Source organism: Sorex araneus, chromosome 4 (assembly GCF_027595985.1).
Source record: "Sorex araneus isolate mSorAra2 chromosome 4, mSorAra2.pri, whole genome shotgun sequence".
Taxonomy (NCBI): Eukaryota; Metazoa; Chordata; class Mammalia; order Eulipotyphla; family Soricidae; genus Sorex; species Sorex araneus.
In genome coordinates, this window is record NC_073305.1 from 222,651,235 (window position 1) to 222,674,971 (window position 23,737).

Consider the following 23,737-nt stretch of genomic DNA (forward strand, 5'->3'; position numbering starts at 1 on the left):
GGGTGAAGGTGGGGCTGAACCACAACCAGCACAAGAATCTGGGAGGTGTGGAGATCAGAACGAGATTGTGATGACGACTGCTGAATGCTCTACTTCCTGGAAAATCTATGTATCGGACTCTTAGAGAAATGAGCAAAGAAAGCAAAAGAATGCAGGGAGAATGAGAGATATCAAAGGCACAGAATATTCAGTGTGGGTCACTGGAGCTCCTGAGAGCCAAGTCAAGCCAAAGCACAGAACAAACATGGAAATAGTGTTTTAGGAACAACCCTGAAATTTAAAGACTTAGACTACCTATTGAAAGAACATTGGCTATGATGGGACTGGAGAGATATTATAGAGGGGTGGGCATTTGCCTTGCATGCCCGTATTCGATTCCCAGCATCCCATATGGTCCCCTAAGCACCACCAGGAGTAATTCCTGATTGCAGAGCCAAGAGAAACCCCTGAGCATTGCTAGATGTGCCAAAAATAAAAAACAAAAACCAGGAAAAAAGAAAAAAAGAAAAGAAAGAAGAAAGAAAGAAAGAAAGAAAGAAAGAAAGAAAGAAAGAAAGAAAGAAAGAAAGAAAGAAAGAAAGAAAGAAAGAAAGAAAGAAAGAAAGAGGGGCTGGAGTGATAGCACAGCGGGTAGGGCATTTGCCTTGCACGCGGCCAACCCGGGTTCGATCCCCGGCATCCCATATGGTCCCCCAAGCACCGCCAGGAGCAATTCCTGAGTGCAAAGCCAGGAGTAACCCCTGAGCATTGCTGGGTGTGACCCAAAAAACAAGACAAAAAAAAAATCAGGTGAATTTTTTTTGGGGGGTCACACCCAGTGATGCTCAGGGGTTACTCCTGGCTTTGCACTCAGGAATTGCTCCTGGCGGTGCTTGGGGGACCATATGGGATGCCGGGGATCGAACCCGGGTTGGCCGCGTGCAAGGCAAACGCCCTACCTGCTGTGCTATCGCTCCGGCCCCAAATCAGGTGAATTTTTAAGAGAAAGAAAATTAAATCATCACTTTTGAGCGGGGGGAGAGGCGCACAACTGGTGATGCTCAGAAGTTACTCCTGGTTCTGCACTCAGGAATCACCCCCAGCAGGCTCAGGGAAATAGGGATGCAGGGAATTGAACAGGGTCACCTACGTGCAAGGCAAGCACCCTACATGCTGTACTATCACTCCGGCCCCCAAATCATCACTTTTCTACAACAGCACCTGTCATAAGGAATGGTTAAATTCCATCATTCCTTGTATTGTTGAAAGGGAGAAACTTCTCCTGAAAAGTGAGAAATTGAACAGGACTGAAGACACCAGAGGACAAACGCTCTATAATCCCGATGTTGAAATCTGTTTGGTGCTGAAGGTGGAATGGAACACGGGCATGGAACTCCAGCCCTTTGTCCCCTGCAGCTCCTGACTGAGTGTCACTGAAACAAGATTCATATCCAGTCACCAGCTGAGGTACCTCTATACTTCATCCATACTTCATGTCATTTCCCACGCACCAAGGAGTCAGACCCTGGGAGGATGCCAGGAGACCTCCCAAGCCTGAGACATCTTGTCGGAACAGACAGGGAAGAAACTAATGGAGACTTGGTCACATCCAAGGCAACTCAGGAGCCAACTTGAGCATGGACGTGAGACAGGAGCCCTCACTGAAGGGCAAGGCAGCATCCGGTCTGCACTGTGGTGCACGGGAGCAAGCAACAGCAGGAGAGGAAGGCACCTGCACCAGACCCAGGTGGCGAGTGACAGAGCAGTCTCCACAGAGCAGATGGGACCAGCTCCCGCCACGGAAGCCCAAGAGTGCAGCCCTCTCTCCAGCACGAGGGAGACGATGGCCACTCTGCCCAGAGCCCAGCATGCTCCCAGGCATCCACTCAGCTGATTTCCTTGAGCAATGTGATCAAAGCTCTCTAGCAAAGTGTCCCCCTACCTCACAAAGCCTTGTGTCCAGAGAGAACCATCCAGGGTACCAAAAGTTATCTAATCCCAAATCCACAGTGCTGGCCTGTCTTTAAAATTCCTAGAATTTTGACACATAACTAGTAACTGAACACAAAGTACCGAGCTGCTCATTTGGGAACATTTACCCAGTAAATGTACTTTCTAGACAAATCATTAACCTGGATCTTTCACCGGCAATGTTAGAATGGGCAGCCAGGAAACAGAGTCCACTCAACTGAAGTCTGGATACTCTCCTGGCTGCTTTTTCCCTTTCTTTATTATTTTTTAAAGTTTTTGGTCTATGTCGGCAGTGCTCACAGGGGTGCTGGAGATCAAACCCAGGTCGGCCGCCCATGGGTCAGGTGCACTATGGCTCCAGCCACAGCCGGTGACGCAAACACCAAGATGTACTGACATCTTAGGCTGTTTCCGTGCCGCCATTCGTCAGAGGCCCACCAAGACCCACCTGGCTGAGCTGTGGAGGAGTCAGGCCAGTTCACCACAAGACCCGGTGATGAAGCACTGTGCCCCGCACACCCCAGTTAGAATGATCCCACAGAACTCGCCTGGCAGAGCCATGTCGGTAAGTAACACGCCCCATAGGCCTGAGGGACCCAGAACCCTGGCGTCCCAGCAGCACTCTGAAGGACCCGGGAAGAAGAGTGCTGGGGCAGTGAGCAGGGCACACAGCCATCTTGGGTTCAAACCTGAACACCCCAGCTGGTCTCCCGAGCCCACCAGGAGTGTCCCCGGAGCACAGAGTCAGCAGCGAGCCCTGAGCACCAGAGTGGGTGTGGCCCTCCAAAAAAGTGTTGGGGTATAGGTGTTAGGGGGAGCAGGACAAAAGTCACTGGCTAGTTAGTTGTTTTTTGGCTTTTTGGTTTTTGTTTTTTTGCTTTTTGGGTCACACCCGGCAAGGCACAGGGGTCACTCCTGGCTCTGCACTCAGGAATTATTCTTGGCGGTGCTCAGGGGACCATATGGGATGCTGGGAATCGAACCCGGGTCAGCCAGGTGCAAAGCAAACACCCTACCCGCTGTACTATCACTCCAGCCCCTGGCTTTTTGGTTTTGGGGTCACACTCGGCGATGCTCAGGAATTACTCCTGACTCACACTCAGGAATTACTTCTGGCAGTGCTCAGAGGCCCATATGGAGTGCCAGGGATCGAACCGGGGTTGGGCATGTGCAAAGCAAGTGCCACCCCCTGTTGCTGTCTCTCCGGCCCTGGTTAGTTCATTATAACATAAAAATTTAACTTAAATATTTAAGGATGTTTGATAAATTACTTTAGAAAGAGGCTGAAATAAAACTGAAAATACTGGAGCTGGTACAATAGCACAGCGGGTAGGGCATTTGCCTTGCACGTGGCCGACCTGGGTTCGATCCCCGGCATCCCATATGGTCCCCCCAGCACCGCCAGGAGTAACTCAGGTTACTCCTGAGTGCAGAGCCAGGAGTAACCCCTGAACATCGCTGGGTGTGACCAAAAAAGGAAAAATAAATAAATAAAATACTGTGTGCTCGTGAAGGCAAAACCGGTTTGACTGGAGAGAGGTGCCGGCACATTTCTGAAATGTCACAGCTGAGACAGGCTGAGCAGGGTCCGGTCCCCATCTGTGACAGTCTCTTCTAAGCGGGGAAAGGGATTTTGCCTTGGACGTCAGACAGAGGGCGACAGAGACAGCATTTTAACACCTCTTTGTCTTGGTCTCAACTACTCCAGCAAATAACTCTTGAAGGCCGTAACCAGAGACTTCTCTAGATGAGCAGAAGCATTCGCTTTTCTTTTATTTTATGCTTTGGGGACCCAGGGATCACTCCTAATGGTGCTTGTGGACCACAAGGAGTACCAAGGATCCAACCCAGGCAGACCATGTGCAAGACCAGCACCCTCCCCACTGTACTGTCTCTCCCGCCCCACTGGGATTCTGGACTAACAGAGCCAACGGTTCAATGCAAGGGCACAAAGGTACAGGGATGTTCAGGTCCTGCAGTGCTGGGGGTACCCGGGCACCCCAGTGAGGCTAGAACCCAAAGAACCACACAGGAGGTGCTGGGAGCCCGTGTGATGCCGATGGAACCCCAGCTGGAAGTGTGCATCTGACCACTGTGCTATCTCCCAATCCTTAATATTTACAGGGAAAGTCTGGCTTATTTCTAAACTTAATCAACAGACAGAAAGGATGAAAAGTACATGGTTTGTCAACACTGAATGTGGTTATTGGAACTCACTTCCCACCTGAAGTACAGGAAAGGCTTCCTACATGGTGTGTGACGAAGACTCGATCAATCTTCCCTAACTTAGGGGAGACAACTCAGAAAGTTCTAGAATAAAAGCATCACTTTGGTGGACTATGGGAAAGGGCATTGCACAGGTTCCAGAGGCAAGAACCAGACTGCTTTTTTTCTTTTTTTTTTTTGCTTTTTGTGGTCACACCCAGTGATGCTCAGGGGTTACTTCTGGCTCTGCACTCAGGAACCACTCCTGGTGGTACTTGTGGAACCACATGGAACACCAGGATCAAGCCCAGGTCAGCCACATGCAAGGCAATGCATGTACAGCCTACCTGTACAGCTCCAGTCCCAGGAATCATTTCTGTCCTACAGAAAGAAGTGCTGAAATGCACCCAGCAGCCTCTGAGGAAGGGAGTCACCCAACGCCCTGTCACCAGGGAAAGGCTCATTTTTCACCAGGCCCAGGAATTGGCACACAGGTCAGCTCCAGAGCAGAGCTGCCTTCCACTCTGCCTCCACTGCCTGGTTTCAGTGCCAGGGTCCCAGAGCTGTGGCATGCTGCAAGGCAGACAGACACTCTGCCACTGAGCTATTTCCAGGCCCAATACTTCAATTATTTTTAAATCCTTCCACCAGGGGTCATCAAAGACCCTCAGTTTTTTTGCAAACGTATCTATCCTAAAAAAAAAAACAAAAAAACAATATTTTGGAGCCCAGAGATAGTACAGTAGGTAGGGTGCTTGCTTGCCTTGCACATGGCCAACCTGAGTTTGATCCCTGGCACCACATGTGGTCACCTGGGCCCTGCCAGGAGTGACCCCTGAATGCAGAGTTAGGAGAAGGAAAGAAGAAAGGAGGGAGGGAACTGAGAACAGCACTGGAAACCAGGGCCAGATGAGGAGGGAGAAGAGACCCCATAGGGAAGGCAACTGCGGCTTCCTGACTAAGGGTCTTCTTCCCTCACAGCAAACCCCCAGCAGTCCCCACATTCTGCTGACCCCGGACCCCCTGTGGGAAGCACTGCTCAAGCCAAGCCCCCCAGCTGCAGGGACCGGCAGGCCCAGCACCAGGGAGCAGACATGGCAAGCAGAGGACAGGGGGGAGGCCGGACCGGAAAGAGGTCTCAACTGTGCGGAACTCCAGCTGTGACGCACTCCTGCAAACACAGGTGTCACTCCAGGCCTGTCCAGCCACCCAGACAGGGTCTTTCCTCTTGGAGCCACTCACACACAGCTTTCTGGCTGTTTCTGCTGAAGCCCTTCTGATCCCAGACACCACGGGCATGTCCACAGGTTCTGAGACAGGGAACCACTTCCCTGCTGCCCCCTACCCTGTCCCATCCCACGATCGTCTTCTCTTCTGCAGCCACGGCCAGGGCGCGGTTCAGGATGCAGGAGTCCCCCCCACACACAGCAGAGTCTCTTCAGTCCCCATGCTGCCCCATCATGCCCTGGCCATGAGTTGCCCCTGCATGACCTCCTGATGTGCTTCCCTACCACACCTGCCCTTTCCAGACTAAGCCCTTCTTACACCACACGCATATTCTTCACTCCACACTCTTCACACCACACACATTCTTCTGTCCACAAACACTCTTCGCTCCACTCTTCTCTCCACACACACTCTTCTACCACACACTCTCTTCTCTCCACACACTCTCCTCTTCTACACACACTATCCTCTCCACACACTCTTCTCTCCACAAACACTTTTCTCTCCACACATACTTCACTCCACACACACTCTTCACTCCACGCACTCTTCACTGCACACACTCTTCTCTCCACACACTCTCCTCTCCACACACTCTTCTCTCCTCACACTCTCTTCTCTCCACACACACTTCACTCCATGCACTCTTCACTGCATACACTTTTCTCTCTACACAAACTCTTCTCTCTACACACACTCTTCACTGTACACACTTTCTCTTCACACACACTCTTCTCTCCACACACACTCTTCACTACACACTCTCTTCTCTCCACACACTCTCTTCACTCCATACACTCTTCACTTCACATACACTCTTCACTCCACACACTTCACACCACACACTCTTCTCTCCACACATACTCTTCACTCCTCACACTCTTCACACCACACTCTTCTCTCCACAAACACTCTTATCTCCACACTCTTCACTCCACATACACTTCACACCACACACACTCTTCACTCCACACTCTTCACACCACACACTTCACACTACACACTCTTGACACATACACTTCACACCACACACTCTTTACACGACACATTATCTTCACTCCATGCAGTCTATACCACATACTCTTCATACCACACACACTCTTCACACCATACACACACTCAAATGCAGTGTGTAAGAGATCCCACACTTTGGGGCTCCATTGTGGCTCATGCATGGCAAAGCAAACAAAATCACACTGGGCACGAGTGCAGTGCTAGGAGCCAAACTCTTAGTCAAGGCAGGTGCCTGATCACTCAGTCTTCTGGGTCCCTTCAGGCCTCGTTTGGGGAAAATACAATCCTATGAACTAGCCTTCTCAACTTAGATCTCATCAACGCCAACAACTCCCTTTCCAGTCTGGGCTGAGCCTTGCTGGCTTGCCAGGCCCACATCATCTGGTCCTCATCACCCTTTCCCGCAGTATCTCCACCTCCAAAGTCTATATCAAAGTCACCCCCTCCCCCCAAAAAAAGGAAGGAGGTGACACCCTGAGGGAAACTTCCTCAGGTCTCTCCTGCCAGCACTGCTACCAGCTTGCACTGCAAGGTTTCCTGGGAAGGAAACAACACTGGTCACCTGGTCCACAAGGCAGCAGCACAGATGCCAAGTGAGCAAAGAGAGGCTGAGGGGCCAGGAGTCCGCAGCCGTCACAGGCCAAAGCTCTGTGTGGGCCACATCCCCATACGGTGCAGGATACCTATTTCACTGAGCACGGAACAACAGTTTCGGGACACTAGGCCAAAAGTCACTGACGATGACAGCACTTCATTCCAAAAGCCTCCTGAACATGCAGTTGACAGACTTGGCTCCTACGCAGAACAGCAACAAGGAGGTGGTCACTAACTGCTGTGTCAGGGCCAGTCCCTGCCACCCAGGAAGGGGAGGAACATGGCCTGCAGTCTGGGAAGCTGGTCCTGAAACAGATACCCATTCCCGAGGTTCAGGCAGGCTCCTCCCTTGATGACCTACTCTGAATCCCAGAGGAGGCTCTGAAACACTAAAAAAGCTTCACTAACCTGCTTCCAAAGAACTACAACTCCAAAACGCAAAACAATCACTTCAGTATTCCAGCACAAAACTTAGGCTTTGGAGACCAAGAGATAGTCCAGTGGAAAAGGGATTGCCTCACACATGGCCAACTCGGGTTTGATCCCCGGTGCCCCATGTGAAACCCTGAGCACTGCCAGCAGTGCTTACTGAGATTAGAGCTGGGGGTAATCTTTGAGACCACTGGTGTGGCCTCCAAAACAAACAAAACAAAAACTTTATAAGTAACCCAATATACATCAATATAATCACATACTGCGGGGTAGAGGTTTTCAGATTTATTAGACCTATTACCCCCTTTCAGAAAAAAATTACTCAGTGCTCTCCTAGAAACCTACCTTCTTTGGCAAACAAACACACAGATACACACATTCCACCACTGGTCAGTCCAGGTCCCTCTGCCCACCTTGGGACAGCACTGCCCACTTTGCAGAGCAGTGTTTTAGGGTAACAAAAACTTTATTTGTCCAAGTAGGAAAACCTCGTCCGTTCCATTCATCAAAAGCAGCATGAATCAGGTAAACCAAACTATCCACCTGCATAGAGATTCCCCCAGACGTGTCTGCGCCCAGCCCACGGAAGGGTCAGCTCCAGGCCCTACGCCATGCACAGGAGCCCCACACCGGAGCAGACTGGTGAAAGGGCCTTCCTCAGAGTTCAGCAGATGAACCCAAGTTCACCTTCCTCTCTCCTAAAATGAGAGTGCAGAGAGTCCAACACGCCAGAAGACACACCGGGGGAGTTTACTGAAAGCAAAGCCCACAGAAATGAGGGTCCCGGGGAGATCTGACAACTAGCAGGCAGCAGGAGCATGAGAACACAGCATAGGCCTTCGACACAACTGCAGTCATGAAGGCAAGTTTCCTCCCAAAATGAAAACCAGAGATGCAACACAGCAAGCCCAGAGGGGATGGTCTGTGGGCGCAGTAAATGCAGAAGGAACCGGCAAACACACCAGGAGCTCCAAGTCAGGGAAATGGCATCTGAGGACAGCCTGGTTCCCATAAGCCGTCAGACAACCCACACCCTGTCCCCCAGGGCCGGGAGCTCTGCTGTGGGAGAGGACACGGGGCGCTGTGGAGGTTTCAGCACACACTCTGCAGGTCTGAGGCCCTGGGTTCCATCCTGGGTCCCCGGCCCACATGTAAGATAAAATGCAGAAAGGAAGGCCGGGGCTGGAAAGGCAGTTGTGAGAATAAACGCTGACCCTGAAAGCAGCAGCCCCCGGTTCTGTCCCTGGCACCACATGGCTTCCTGAGCACAAAACCAGGAGTGAGCCTCCAGGTTCTGATCCAAACCTCCAGATCTGATCCAAAAACAGAAAGAACAATAATAATGGACAGGAAGGCAGGTGTGTGTGCTGCCTTTCATGAAAGCAAGCCGACAGAAACTATGTGAAGTTAGGGGAAAACCACAAATCTGGGCGGGAGAAGTCTGGACGTCTCGTCAAGCTGCGCTGTAGGATCCAACCTTTGTTCGGTTCAGTTTTTCGTTTCGGAGACACACCTGGCTGTGTTCAGGGCTTACCTTGGCTCTGCACTGCTCAGGCCTTCCAGTGCTGAGGGGCCCCTGAGCCACTCTCAGCCATGTGGTGCTGGGAATCGCACTGGGGCTGGGGTCACGTGCACCCTGACCTCTGAGTGGGCTGTGTCCTGGCCCCTATTTTGGGACTTTGTAACTATTACTTTTCCTTTTCCTGACTCTAGTGCTCAGGAGACCAGTGGTGGTAAGAGATTTGAACCCGGGCCACAGCCAATGCAGTCAAATACACAGCACGTGCCTCCTGAACTGGCTCTCCAGTCCTCTGATTACTTTCTTGGGGTTTTGGGGGTTTTTTTTGGGCGGTATCAGGGATGAAACTAGGGCTATATATACAAGGTGGATACTCTACTGATGAACCCTATCCCTGACCCTAGTATAACTATTACTTTTCAGGGACACAAAGTGTTCATGGATGCTTAACACTGTGATCTGATTATTTTAATTGTAACTAACAATTATAAACTGTTTCAGCACTTCTTTATGGGAGGAGAGGGTGGGCCACACCCAGCGGTGCTCAGGGCTTATCCTTATTCTGTGCTCAGGGATCATGCCTGTAGTATGTGATGCAAGGGATCACATCAGGGTCAGCCAGATCCAAAGCAAATACCTTACCCCATACTCTACCCAGGCCCTGCTTCCAGCACTTAAACAATGGAAGTATTTGAAAAGGAAGCAAGGTATGATCTGAATGCCCATTAGAAACTTGTCTCACTGTGTAGTCTAACCACAATTAAATTGCTCTAATGTTTTAGAGACTAAACTGGAATAATTCCTAACAATTCTACATCTTCCCAGCAGCTTCTAAACTTCAGCTCCCCATTTTACACCTGGCAACAGAAATCTTTCATTGCAAAAACGTATTAGTCAATAAGCAATCTCAGAACCAGAGGAGGGCCAGAGAGAGGAAATACTGAGAGCCGAGTGCACAGAGAGAGCAGAGTCTGATGCTTACCTGGCTTGCAACAGACCCCAGTTCATCCCTGGCACCAGAAGTCAGTGGGAGGTCAGGCAGTTCAGCAGGTAGGGCACTTTCCTTGCGTGCAGCCAACCTGGGTTCAATCCCTGGCATCCTATATAATCCCCAAACACCACCAGGAGTAATTCCTGAGCACAGAGCCAGGAGTAACTCTGAAGTATCTCTGGGTGTGACCCAAATTTTTTTTTAAAAAAGTAAAATAATATAGTAACAAAACACTAAATAAAATCAAATCAAGGAAACCTAGGGGTTTCCTTACTGGAGGTGCAGCTCAACAGTAGAGCATCTGGCCCGGTGTGAGTCCTGGGCTCCTGACCATACACACACACCCCACAAGGAATCCTCAAACAGGGATCGCTTTGCTCCAGGCTGGGGAGTAGCTCCGAGGACACGTGGAGGCACTGAATTCTAGCCCAGACCACAGGGCTCCCTGAGCACTGCACAGAGCAGCCTGCAGCTCCTGACCACCACTGGATTCAGCTTTGCATAGGACTGCTGCAGCTGCACAGCTGGCAGTGAGTAGCACTGCACTCCCGAGTATCGCTGAGGACCCCCCAGCTCTTCGCTTCTAGACAGGGCTCTGTGTGCACACTGTCTAAAGGAAAAGTCTCTCAAACGCTAACAGAGCTTTTCTCAGCAGAGACTGTGGGTTACAAGGCTTACTCCTTACACGGCAGGCACTTTACGACACTGTACTATCTCTCTGCACTATCCCTGATAATTTTTTTTTTCTTTTTGGGTCACACCCAGCGATGCTCAGGGGTTACTCCTGGCTTTGCACTCAGGAATTACTCCTGGCGGTGCTTGGGGGACCATATGGGATGCCGGGGATCGAACCCGGGTCAGCCGCGTGCAAGGCGAACGCCCTACCCGCTGTGCTGTTGCTCCGGCCCCAATCCCTGATGATTTTATACCACTCTGCATTTTTCAGCTGTAGGGGCCATACCCAGAGGCACTTATGGGGTGAAGCTGTGTCCTGCTAAGCATATGCTCTATATTTGAGTCACATCTCTAGCCATCAAGTTAAAAAAAAAAATAACAAGTTCAGAGAGATAACAAGGCAGGTAGGCCACTGGCCTTGCACATGGACCACTGAATTCAATTCCTGGTACCCCACAAGGTCCCTTGAGCCCCACCAGGAGTGATCCCTGAGAGCAGAATTAGGAGTAAGCCCTAAGCACCACCAGGTGTAGCCCCTAAACCCAAAATCTAAAATTAAAACAAAAAGAGCAAGGGCAGGGCCAAAGAACTAGCACAGATATTACGGTGCTGCCTTGGATGTGGGTGGCTCAGCTCGATCCTGGTATCATGTGCTCCCTGAGTACCAGGGGTGGGTGGCCCCAAACCAGTAAATACAAATAATAAACGAGTTCCTTTATATCTTTTCTTTTTTCTTTAAAAAGGAGCCACAACTAGCGGTGCCCAGAGGTTTCCCAGGGGTCACCCACCAGCGAGAAGGTTTAGTCCAGACTGTTCAGTGCTCGGGTCTGGTGGTGCTGGGGACCACCAGGGGTATCCTGGTGATGCTCAGAAGACCATTTAGTGCTGCATAATGAAGTCAGGGTCCTACACATGTCAGACATACTCCCCCACTTCAGTCACATCCCCAGCCCCTTAAAAAGATAAATATGATCAGGCTGGAGATAAGTCAGGGAGGGAAAGGCCCTTGTCTTGCAACAGCTGACCCCAGGTTCGACCCCATATATGGTGCATGGGCCAGCACTGCCAGAAGTGATCCCAGCATACTGGGTTTGGCCCAAACGTCCCTGTCCCCCACCAAAATAACTAATAAAATTGCCTGTGATCCAAACACAGAAAGGAACATCACCTCTCCTTCAGCAATTCACCCGCTATACAGACCCAGCTACACACACACCAGCTCCCACCAACACCTGCTCATTTTCACGTGTACAGAGAAAGAGTCACACAATTTAAGGCTAGGAGAGAAGGTGGGAAGGGCTGAAGGAACGAGAAGGTGAAACCTCATGGTTCTGAATGGGGTACCCCAGCAAAGAGACACCATGCCAGGGGTAACCAAGGGGTTACTGCACTGCCTGGTGTGGTCCAAAAAATAAAAATAAAAAAGATATAAATGCTTGCAAAATAATAAAATGTAAAAATAACGTTTAAGGAATGGGAGCGACAATATAGGTAGGGCACTTACCTTGTACACAGCCAGTCCAGGTTTGATCCCCAGCACTCCCGAGCACTGCCAGGAGTGAGTGATTCCTGAATACAGAGCCAGGAATAACCCCTGAGCATCACAGGGTGTGGCCCCAAGTAAAAAAAATAATAATAATAAATTAAAATAACATTTAAAATTAAAATTCCATGGGGCCAGAGAGATAGTGTAATGGATAGGGTATTTGCCTTGCGTGCAGACAATCTGGGTTTGATCCCCAGTGCCATCTGTGGACCCCTGAGCCCACCAGAAGTAATCTCTGAATACAGAGGCAGGATTAAGAGCTGAGCACAATTGGGTGTGGCCCAAAATCTCAAAAGTAAATGAATAAAATTATGATTCTTTTGAAAAAAACAAGAGAGGCTGGAGAGATAATACAGCAGGTGGGACATTTACCTTGCATGCAGTCGGCCAGGCTCAATTCCCAGCACCCATATGGCCTCCTGAGCACTGCCAGGAGCTGTCCCCAAGCACTGCTGGGTAAGGTCCCAAAACAATAGTTAAAACCAAGAGAAGCCAGTCCCTTCTCACAACTCTTACATTAATTCCACAACTTTTTTTTTTTTTTTTTGCTTTTTGGGTCACACTCGGCAATGCACAGGGGTCACTCCTGGCTCTGCACTCAGGAATTACTCCTGGTGGTGCTCAGGGAACCATATGGGATGCTGGGAATCGAACCCGAGTCGGCCGCGTGCAAGGCAAACACCCTACCTGCTGTGCTATCGCTCCAGCCCCTATTCCACAACTTTTACTTGACAAGGACCACACAAGCACCAGGAACACGGAGCATCAGTCCCTCAGCCAGAGCCTCCCAGTGCTGAGGATGAAACTCCCTGGCCCAATCCCCCTTACTGCAAAACAGACAAGCGAACAGAAACACTCTGCTCCAGCCTCACGGCCAGGACCAGGGCACAGCTGAGTAACTGATTCCTATTTTAAGTTGATGCAACTGGAAATCCAGGAGTGTCACTCGGTGGTGGAGCACCTGCCCGGCATGCCTGAGGCCACAAGCTCATTCCCTGGCACTGCCAGGAAGCGTGATCGAGTGCTGCCACCCCTCGCGCCCAGCACACTGCAAAAACAAAGGGAAGGAAAGAAGAAAACCCAACAGACACCAGTAAAATGTCCACTGTCATGCCCTCTCTGCTCTACTGGCGGCTGCTGCCAGCACCGACACAGGGCACCACACCTGATCTGTCAGCCCCTGATGTAACGAGAGCCAGGCACGCCCCGGCACTGCCAGAGAGAGGCCCCAACACTGCCTGTGTTATAAAGGGGAGCTGCCTCATTAACAATTCATATGCCCCACTTAGATGATTGAAAATGCTTCCTTCATAAGGATCACATAAAAGATACCAAATATGCATCTCTGAAATACTTATGACCCGAAAAAAGGAAAATGTTATCGTCAAAGACAAGATAGCAAAGTCTCATGAATTCTGTATTTTGAAATCTCAAGGTAGAAAGTACAAAAACTATGGCCTTCATTGCTGTTACCCAACAAAACGTTATCTGAACTGTTCCTGGGGGCTTTTAAAATCAGGACTCCTTATCTCTGAGAGACACATGTTGAAATATTTATAGATGAAATGTTATGTTAGGTATGTGCCTCAGAAATAATCTTGGATTATGAGTTACAGGGTTCACTATTCTACCTCTGTACATGCTTAATTAAGACTTCATTTTTTTTTTAAATTTTAAGGGATTGGAGAGATAGTACAGCAGGTAGGGTGCCTGCCTTGCAAGCGGCCAACCCAAGTTGAAGCCCCAGCACCCAATGTGGTACACTGAGCACTGCCAGGAATGATCCCTGAGTGCAGAGCCAGGAGCCGAATCTAAGCACAGCTAGGTGTATCCTAAAAACAAAATTTTAAATATGCGTTAGGATGGCTGGAGAGAGTGATTCCTGAGCACAGAGCCAGGAGTAATCCCAGAGCATCGCCAGGCGTGACCCCTCCAAAAAGAAAAAACTATCAGGAAGTGAAATGCCTAGCTTTTCAGGGCCAGAACAATAGTACATCCAATAGGGCAGTTGCACTGAACGCCGTGGACCAAGGTTGGATCCCCAGAACCCCATAAAATCCCCCAGGCAACACTGGAAGTGATCCCTGCACCTCACCCAGTGTGGCTCAAAATCCAAAAAGGAGAAAAAGTCTCACTCTTCCTTACCTCGCTGTCAGTTCTTCTTGCTTCTCGGTACAACACTGGGCTTGGGGAAGGAACATCTGAGTCATAACAAAAGCTCACAAAGCCCACACCAGCCTCAGCCGGTCAGCTGCTCTGCACAGAAGCTGCCCTGCACCTCGCCAGGACCAGTGAGAGGCTTGGCATACCACAGCCAGCCCTGCATCCTCCTGGGCAGTCAGCAGAGCCGACAAAGGGCACCACACAGGAGACCTCGGTGCTCCCTCGCCCCTGCCAGACCCTTAGTCCTCCATTCTTCAGGCCCTGAGTCCAAACCAAAACTCTGACATGCAGCTGTCTGCAAAGCAGGTACAGGAGCTGGGGAACAAGTGAAGGGGCTGTACCACAGGCCTGGCACGTGCAGGGTCTGGGTTCAATCCCCAGCAGTGCTCCCTAACACCTCATAGGGCTGCACCCAGCTGGGCCCCAGCACCCGTAAAACAAAATTCCATCAAGAACTAAAGATTTTGACTTGGGGCAGAAGCAGCAGTATAGCAACAAGCCCCAAAATATATCAAATATATAACTAAGTAAAAGACTTTGGGACCAGAGAGACAGGGTTATGGTGTTTGCTGTGCATGCAGTTGACCCCCCATTAAATTCCCAGTAATGAATGGTCCCCCGACCACTGTAAGGAGTGACCTAGGAGTGCCCTCAGCAGTATGGGAGGGGCCCAACACCCCCTGCCCCAAAAACACAGGGCCCAAAAGATAGGGCAGCAGTTAAGGCACCTGCCTTGTACACAGCTGATATCACATATGGTCCCTGAGCCCTGCCAGGACTGATCTCTAAGCACAGAGCAAGGAGTGAACCCCCCGCCCCCCAAAAACAAGTGAGAAGACCTAGCTTGCTTTAGTCTCTGTTAGCAATCCATATACATACATTAAAAAAAAAAAAGAGGGATGGGAGCGATAGCACAGCTGATAGGTGTTTGCCTTGCATGAGCCCAACTCAGGTTCGATCCCCGGCATCCCATTTGGTCCCCTGAGCACCACCAGAAGTAATTCCTGAGTACAGAGCCAGGAGTAATCAGTGAATACCACTGGGTGTGACCCAGGAAAAAAAAGGGGGGGTGGGCACTGGAGAAATAATCCAATGGGTAGGGTTCTTGCCTTGCCCAGGACCAGCCTAGGTTCGATCCCCAGTGCCCCAGGAACCGCCAGGAGTGATCCCTGAGTGCAAAGCCAGAAGTTCTGAGCACCACTGGATGTGGCCCAAAACCAAAAAGTAAATATTTTTTTTTTAAATCAATAAGGATGTGGGGCCGGAGTGATAGCACAGCGGGTAGGGCGTTTGCCTTGCACGCGGCCGACCAGGGTTCAATCCCTGGCATCCCATATGGTCCCCCAAGCACTGCCAGGAGTAATTCCTGAGTGCAAAGCCAGGAGTAACCCCTGAGCATCGCTGGGTGTGACCCAAAAAGAAAAAAAAAAAATCAATAAGGATGTGGTAAAGCCCAGAGGACAAGAAAGAAAAGCAACAGAGGAGGCTGGACCAGCAGCCACAGCTCCTGATTATCACAACCAGACAAGAAGATGCTGTTAGCCAGTATCTGTCCCTGGGCTAAGGAATCAGCAGCCCACCCTGAGCACCATCTCACAGTTCAAGCAGCACCAGCATTTCACCAGACAGGCCAAGTGCACCAAGGAGCAATCCACAGAACCAGTCTGCACACAAGGTCTGAGTCACAAGACCCCTACTAAAGCGTCTTCATTCTAATGGCACGACTGGATCCCTAAGGAGAGGGTGCCAGGTCCACTCTACCTCTCCGCATTGAGACTTAGTCTAAAACACCGCACATACCTGGAACATGTCCTAAGATACAAAGGCACTGTGGGGACTGCTGGTTGCGTGGTTGCCAGCAGAACTAGCACTGCTGTCCTCTAGCCTGGCCTGCCAAAGTGGGCCACCCACCCCCCCGGGACACCAGTCAGGGTGGCAGCAGGTGTCCCGACTGAAACTGGGGGTCATTTAGTTTGCTCCCTGGAAAGCCTCTTTGGAGCCTGGCTGAAGGAAAGGATGGGCAGGGCAGGCCAGGACCAGGCCTGACCCTGCACCACCCAGCACAGGGCCAGGGGGAAAACAAACCAAAACGGAAGGTAGACCTGGGGGTGCAGGAGCTAAGTAACTCTGCTTTCTGAAAAGGGGGTGGCAGAAGTTCTGAGCACCACTGGGTGCTGGGTCAGCTGGGTACCCCTGGACAGCAAAGCCTGGCCCTCTGCCTGCAGATCTACCGGAAGCCTCTGGGGCTCATCCTTTTCACGTATGCACCCACAGAAGACAAGGAGCCGGGGATCAGACAGGCCGGCCCGCAGCACACTCACCTGCTCCGCACCGTAGACGGTGGCGAACTGCACGAAGTCCTCCGTGCGCACGAAGCCGTCCCCATCCGCGTCCAGCGCGTCGAACACGGCGCGGAGCCGGGGGCCGTCGTCGGGCTCGCCGGGGCCGGGCTGCGCCTGGCTGGGGCCCGGGGCCCGCCCCGGGTGGCCGGCCGCCCCCTCGAGCCCGGGGAAGAGCTCAGCCGCGCGGGTCCCGGGAACCCTGGGGCTCGGCCTCTCTGGCTCCGCGGGCCACAAGAGCGGGCCGGGGACCGGGTGGGGGTCCGGGCGGGCGTCCGCCTCGAGGCGGGGGTCGGCGTCGGGGTCAGGGCGGGCGTCCGTCTGGCGGTCGGGGTCCGCGTCGGGGTCCGCGTCCGCCTCGAGGCCGAGGTCTGCGTCAGAGTCGGGGTCATAGGCGGGGTCCACGTCGGGGTCCGGGTGGGCGTCCGCCTCGAGGCCGGGGTCCAAGCCGGGGTCCGGGTGGGCGTCCGCCTCGAGGCCGGGGTCCAAGCCGGGGTCCGGGTGGGCGTCCGCCTCGAGGCCGGGGTCCAAGCCGGGGTCCGGGTGGGCGTCCGCCTCGAGGCCGGGGTCCAAGCCGGGGTCCGGGTGGGCGTCCGCCTCGAGGCCGGGGTCCAAGCCGGGGTCCGGGTGGGCGTCCGCCTCGAGGCCGGGGTCCAAGCCGGGGTCCGGGTGGGCGTCCGCCTCGAGGCCAGGGTCCAAGCCGGGGTCCGGGTGGGCGTCCGCCTCGAGGCCGGGGTCCAAGTCGGGGTCCGGGTAGACGTCCGATTGGAGGCCGGGGTCCGCGTCCGCCTGAAAGCCAGGGTCCAAGCAGGGGTCCGGGTGTGCGTTCGCCTCGTGCCTGGGGTCAGCGGCGGGGTCCGGGTGGGCGTCCGCCTGGAGGCCAGGGTTCAAGTCGGGGTCCCGGTGGGCGTTCGCCTCGAGGCCAGGGTCCAAGTAGGTGTCCGGGTGGGCGTCCGCCTCGAGGTCGGGGTTCGCGTCGCGGTCCAGGTGGGCGTCCGCCTCATGCCCAGGGTCCGCGTCGGGGTCCGAGTGGGCGTCCGCCTCGAGGCCAGGGTCCAAGTCGGAGTCCCGATAGGCGTTAGCCTCGAGGTCAGTGTCCGCGTCGGGGTCTCGGTGGGCGTCCGCCTCGTGCCCGGGGTCCGCGGCGGGCCCCGGGTCATCGGCGGCGTCCACGTCGGGGTCCGGGTGACAGGCGGCGTCCGCGTCCGGCTCCAGGCCGGGGTGGGCGGCCGCGCCCGGCGGCCCGGGGGGGCGCGCGTGCCGGCGCGCGGGCTCCATCAGGGCGCGGGGGCGCGGGCCGGGCCGGGCGCGGGCCCGCGGGGCCGGCGGTGCGGCGGGCGCGGGCGGCAGACAAAGGCGCTCAGGGCGCGGCGGCGGGCGCGGGCATCCCCGCGGCGGCGCCCGGGCTGCTCGGGCTGTCGCTCGGGCCCTGCTCCGGCCTCGCCCATCGTGGCCGCGCCCTCAGCTGCCCCGGGCCGGGCGCAGCGGCGAGCGCGGGCCCATGCTGGCGCGGACGGCGGGGCCGAGCGGGCCGGGCAGGCCGCGGGCGCGGGCGCCGGGGGGACGCGGGCCGCGGGCTGCCGAGAGGACGCGGAGCCGGGACGCCGCGCCGCCCGCGGTCCCCGCCCGCCGTGACGTCAGCGCGCCCGCCCCGCCCGCGCGCCGGCCCTTAAAGGCGGCCGCTGCCCGGCGCGGGCGGCTCGCGGCGCCGGCGGGCTTGGCTGCGGCGGCCTCCGCGCGCTGGCCGCCGGGGTCCCGCGCCTGCCGACGTCCCCGGTCGGTCGCTGAGCTCGCCAGTGCCGGCGCCCCGGGTCTAGCGCTCCGTCCCCGCCCTGCGACCTCGGAGACCGGTGTTTCGGTCGGGGCCTTCCGCGATGCTGTTGGGGCGTCCCGCAGGGGGCGGCCGCCGTGCCTCTCTAGGCCACGGGCCAAAGTGGTGACTTCACCTGCCGGCAGGTGAGCGGCCCGCGCCCGCGAGGTGCTGACCCGGCGGCTACGGGTCGGGACCCTCGTGCGTCCTGGGCACCCGCACAGCTGTTTCATAAGCAGCTCTGGCAGGAGGTGAAGGAAACACTCCGTTTCCAAGTGCACGGAGAGGAGGCGCGTGTCACTGAGTCATCCACCGTGATGAAATCCCAGGGCCGTGCATGCAGATGCCGAGGTGGGCACCGGCAAAGGAAGGGTGAGGGTGTCAGCATCTCACCAGCTCCTCGCGCTTTCCGAAGCGAGAGGGGGCGGGGGGGGGGGGGGGTGCCGCTGGAAGGCTGTGTCTAGAACTGAGAGAGCACAGGTGGTCTGGTGTTTCCCTTGCCACTGACCACCCAGGTTCCACCCCTGCACCACATACAGTCCACCGGGCCAGGAGTGACCCCTGAATGCAGAGGCAGGAGTAAACCCTGAGCTCTTGCCCAGGTGTATCCCCTCAAAAGAAAAGTTATCTCCAATTTTGGTAAGAACCCAAACTTGGGCGGCTCCCAGTGGCCAGGTGCAATTTTCAGAGCCGGGTTCTAAGGAGAAGGCCCATGGGGGCCACAGGGGCCGCTCAGTCCGAGCACCTGCGCTCCCTCTGCACTGGGAGCAGAGCAAACTGGTGTGGTCCCAAGACAAACCCACAGGGGCCACACAGATAGGACAGTGGGTAAGGGGCTTCAACCCCTGCACCACAGATGGTTCCCAGCACTCTCCTGCCAAAGAGGAAAGAGCTTTACCGGCAACAGCCAACAGGTAGTGGGTGGCAGACTCACCTCTTTAAAGTAACTGTCTTGTCTGTATGGTCACAGGAGGAAAAAAGAAAAACAGCAAAGTAAAGTTTGGGGATGGGGAGTTTGGGCCACACCCTGCTGTGCTCAGGGGTTACTTCTGGCTCTGTGTTCAGGGGAACCATATGAGGTGCCAGGGATCAAACCTGGGTCAGCTGCATGCACGGCAATGCCCTCCCCACTGTACCAATACTTCAGCCCCAGCAAAGTGCATTTTTAGGGATTTTAGACTATTCCCTAAGGTTTAATGGCATTTAATGGCAAATAGGGATTTCTGATCATGGCTCTCTCCTCTTCCTATAGGAAAAGACAAGGTAGACATTCTAGCATTTTCTACCATAACTAAATAGGTTCTCTGGCTTCTTTCATTTCTTGTTTTTTTTAAGGACAGACTTGTAAGCAACTCAAGACTAACTTAATGCCTTTTCTGAGGCTAGGGCCTCACCTAGGTGACAGAGAGGCCCTACAGGGGACTGAACTAAGGGTTCCAACTAAGGCCAGCCACAGGCAAGGTAAGCGCCTTCTTTCCTGTACTCTCTCTCTCTCCAGCCCCAAAGTTCATTATATATTTTGGTGTTTGGCCCATATGTGCTGGCACTCAGGGCTCACTCCTGACAGGCTCCAGGGACCATACACAATGCCAGGGATTGAACCTGGGTCAGCACCTGTAAGGCAAGCACTGTACTTCTGTACTATCATTCCAGCCCCTCAAATACTTATTTCTTTAAGAGACAAAAGATTGAACCAGAAGGTAGCACAGGGTAATTAAGGTACCAGCGTTCATGTAACCGACACCAACCCAACTGCCAGCACTATATATGGTCCCCTGAACAGAGCCAGAAGTAGGCCCTGAGCACCTGGCAAATAACAAAAAGAGACCAAAGACAAGGGCAAATAGGGCATTGAAGCAACCCCTAGTGAGAGGTGAGTGCAAGCTGTCACCCTGTGGGGGATCGCCCACACCGGGAGAGCCCCAGCATCAGAACTTTCACCGTTAAGGACTTCTCTGTCCAGAGCCTCAAAGATACCTACAGGGTTCCCCGTGTTGCTTGTCTTCACTTAATGAGCTATTTTTTTCCAGTCATTCTTTCCACCAGTTTGGTCGTCACCTCCATTAGCCATTCTTACCTGGGAGGACACAGCGTTGCTGGGGGAGTTTGTTCTTAACCCAGCACTCGGGAGTCACCATGGGGTCTGGGGATTGAGTCGGGATCTAGTGCACAGAACAAAAGCTCTGAACCACCTCCAAGGACCCAACCATTTTATTTAAATATTTGAAAGTCACCAGTGTCTGTTAATGGTGATGAGGAAGGAGGAGGAAGGAAGGTGCAACCACAGGTAAAGGCGCGCAGGGCCAGAGTCAGGAGGGGCCATGGGTCACTTGGCCCACAGTCCCAGGAAAGACACAGGCAGAGCACCTTGTGGGAGAGAAACATTTGGCAGGCGATGGCCGTGTGGGCGGTCTCCTGGCTGGATTCATCAGATCACTTCGGTCAGTTCCTGCCAGTCACACCTCAACCAAACCATCAAGGAGATCTGCTAGCCAGGTATCTCTCAGTCACAATCTTGAAAACCAGATTACTCTTTCAGGCTCAGGAAACAGCCTCTGTCCTGGGTCCAGGTCACACACTCCCATTTGGAGAGCACAGAGCCACACACGCTCGTATTTACTGAGATTTTTATTCAGGTGGAAGGAGCTTTTTCCCCTCACCTTTAAATTTAGTACAGTACATTTCTTAGAGTAAAAATAGAACCTGTGTTTATAAGGTACAGTTTAATTCTTTCTGACTCAGCCAAGGCTGGACGGTTCCCTTGCTTTAACCTCTCACTCTGCTGCACCTGCTCCAGCCACTCAAGTGATCAGCTTCTCCAGCCCAGCCTTGGGGTCCCACATGCCAACACGTGAGTCCCTGTGCATTGGTGTCCGAGCAGACCCCAAGAAGTCACACGGGGCCACAGACCTTCCTTCTGAGCCTCGAGGCTTGTCTTCCGAACATGAGCAGCTCTAACCCACAGGACTCCCCCCACACCCCGCTAGACCTAACTAGTCCAAATTGAATGTGGAGGAAGGAGACCAATGTTTATACTGGCCAGGCACGGAACCTGGCAGAACCTGGCATGTGTGAGGTCCTGGATTCTATCTCTAATGCTAGGGAGGGAAATTACTTGTGATTTTCTGGCCAATGTGTCTTTGAGTGGGCAGGGTGGGAAACCAAAACGGGTGATGCTCAGGGGTTATTCCTGGCTCTGTGCTCAGCAGTGACCTCTGGCAGTGCTGGGGCACCATGTGTGGATGGAACCAGGTCATTGCAGGCAAGACAAGCCCCCCTCCTTGCTGTCATATCTCTCTAGAACCCCTCCTTTTTATTTATTTTGGTTTTGGGTCGCACCCCGCGGTGCTCAGTGATCACCCCTGAAGGGGTTCAGGAAGCCATATGGGATTCTGGGGATTGAACTTGTGTCTGCCACACAAACCTTACCTGCTATACTATCTCTCCGGTCCCTCCCCTCCATTTTATTGGCCACACTGAGAGGGCTATGCAGGGCTGGGCCAGGAATTAGGGGCCTCATACGTGCAGGACATGCTCTACCACTGAGTCAGTCTCCTAAGCCTTGCAGGTTTTGAAGACTGCCTTATGACAGCCATCAGTCCAAGCATCTTTTCTGCAAGTCTTTGTTTGGGGCTTCACCTAGTGGTGCTTAGAGACTTTCTGGTTCTATGCTGCCAGGGATTTGAAACAGCACCCGCAGCAGCAGTCACACACAAGGCAAGTGCCTTCTTCCTGTACTAGCTCTTCTGCCCTGAAAATGTTCTTCAGTGAATTTGGTGTGAATCAGGACCACTTTGGGGTTTTCTAGAAGCAGCCCCTCCCATGCCAGGGCTGTGCGGGCTGCCGTGTTCTCTGCTGCCATCAGCCCTGAACCTTCTCCGTTGAACTTTGGTCCGTAGAGAGTGGGTCTGTGCCTTTCTTCACACGGGGCATGGCCTGCCCACGGGAATGTAGCTGAGGAGCCTGGCAGGGCAGTTCACAGCCTCAGGCAGAGACTGAAACAGCCTCAGGGACCACACCCTCACCACTGGGAGAGTCAGACCCCCCCCCCCACACACACACGTATCTTCCCTCTGTGACTCTGAGCAGCCAGAGGCACATCACACAGAACCCAGCTGAGGACAGTTTGGGGTGCCCTCAGGAGCCCCTCACCTCTCAGCCACCTGCACATCTGTAGCACAGCTGGGTATGGCCATGTACCATCTGGAGGGCAGCTGGGAGAAGCTGGGGTGACCCACAGGAGTTCCAAGGACATGAGGGTCAGAGGGGAGAGGCACATCTCTTGGCCCTCAGCTTGTACAGGCTCCTGGGGTCTGCTGACCCCTCCCAGCCACACTGGAAGCTGTGAAGACTAGGCAGATAGGAGGCCTGGGGGTCAGGCCCCAGCGAGATGCCCTCCACCCTCCGTTTTCCTCCCCAGTGACCCTCTGCCAGGGGGACACAATCGCATCAGGAAAGGGTACTAAGGCAGCAAGGACATGACACCAGAACAGAGAGATGCAGTATCGCCACCAGCCCAGAAGGGGTCGGGCTGGCCCCTCCCACTAGCCCTCCGGCAGCCAGCAGAGTGCCAGGTTGCCATGGCAGCAGGAGTCAGCAGGCTCCCCAGAATTAGCGGTTTATTTTAAGGCGACTAAGACTCTCCTTACCATCTAAGTGTGCGCTGCATCGCAGGGAGATCAGGGGCGGCATGTGTGGGCGCCCCTGTCCCAGGCAAGGCTGGCCTATGGGGGCAGATGGAGCCACTTCCTCCTCTGCTTCCTCAGCACCATCTCAAAGACCATCTGCCCACCTGCTGCTGGGCTGGCGCCTGCAAACTTGCCTCCAGGACAAGAAGCACCCCGAAAGTGCTGGCGGAGCGCCCTCTGGTGGCGGGGACTAAGAGCACAGAAAGAGTGCGGGCAGGGCGCCCTCCAGTGGCAACCCGGGACTGGGCGCAGGAAAGGCACAGGCAGGGTGCCCTCCAGTGGCAGCCCTGGGACTAGGAGCAAAGGAAAGGTGCAGGCAGGACGACCCCCAGGAGCTGCCTTGGGACTAAGAGTGCAGGAAAGAGGTGGGCAGGGTGCCCTCTAGTGGTGGGGACTGGGAGTACAAGAAAGGCGTGGGCAGGGCACCCTCCAGTGGCAGCCCAGGGGATTAGGAGCACAGGAAAGGTGCTAGCAGGGCACCCTCCAGTGATGGTCCCGGGACTAGAAGCACAGGAAGGGTGAAGGCAGAGTGCCTTCTGGTGGCAGCCCTGAGATGTCCTGCCATCCCAGCCCTGTCCCGGGAA

General features: G+C 54.0%; 1 protein-coding gene across 2 annotated transcripts in view; it reads right to left on the bottom strand.

Moving 5' to 3' along the window:
- RAB11FIP3 (RAB11 family interacting protein 3) overlaps positions 1–17,934 on the bottom strand; it is a 44,368-nt gene extending 26,434 nt beyond the window's left edge. The window contains exon 1 of one of the 2 annotated variants that reach the window (XM_055134760.1): positions 16,638–17,934. In XM_055134760.1, coding sequence (XP_054990735.1) covers positions 16,638–17,933 — 1,296 coding nt within the window. In that variant the 5' untranslated portion in view covers position 17,934. The remainder of the gene's footprint in view (positions 1–16,637) is intronic. The other variant, XM_004604219.2, reaches the window with a different exon arrangement.
- Between the last annotated feature and the right edge of the window lie 5,803 nt (positions 17,935–23,737).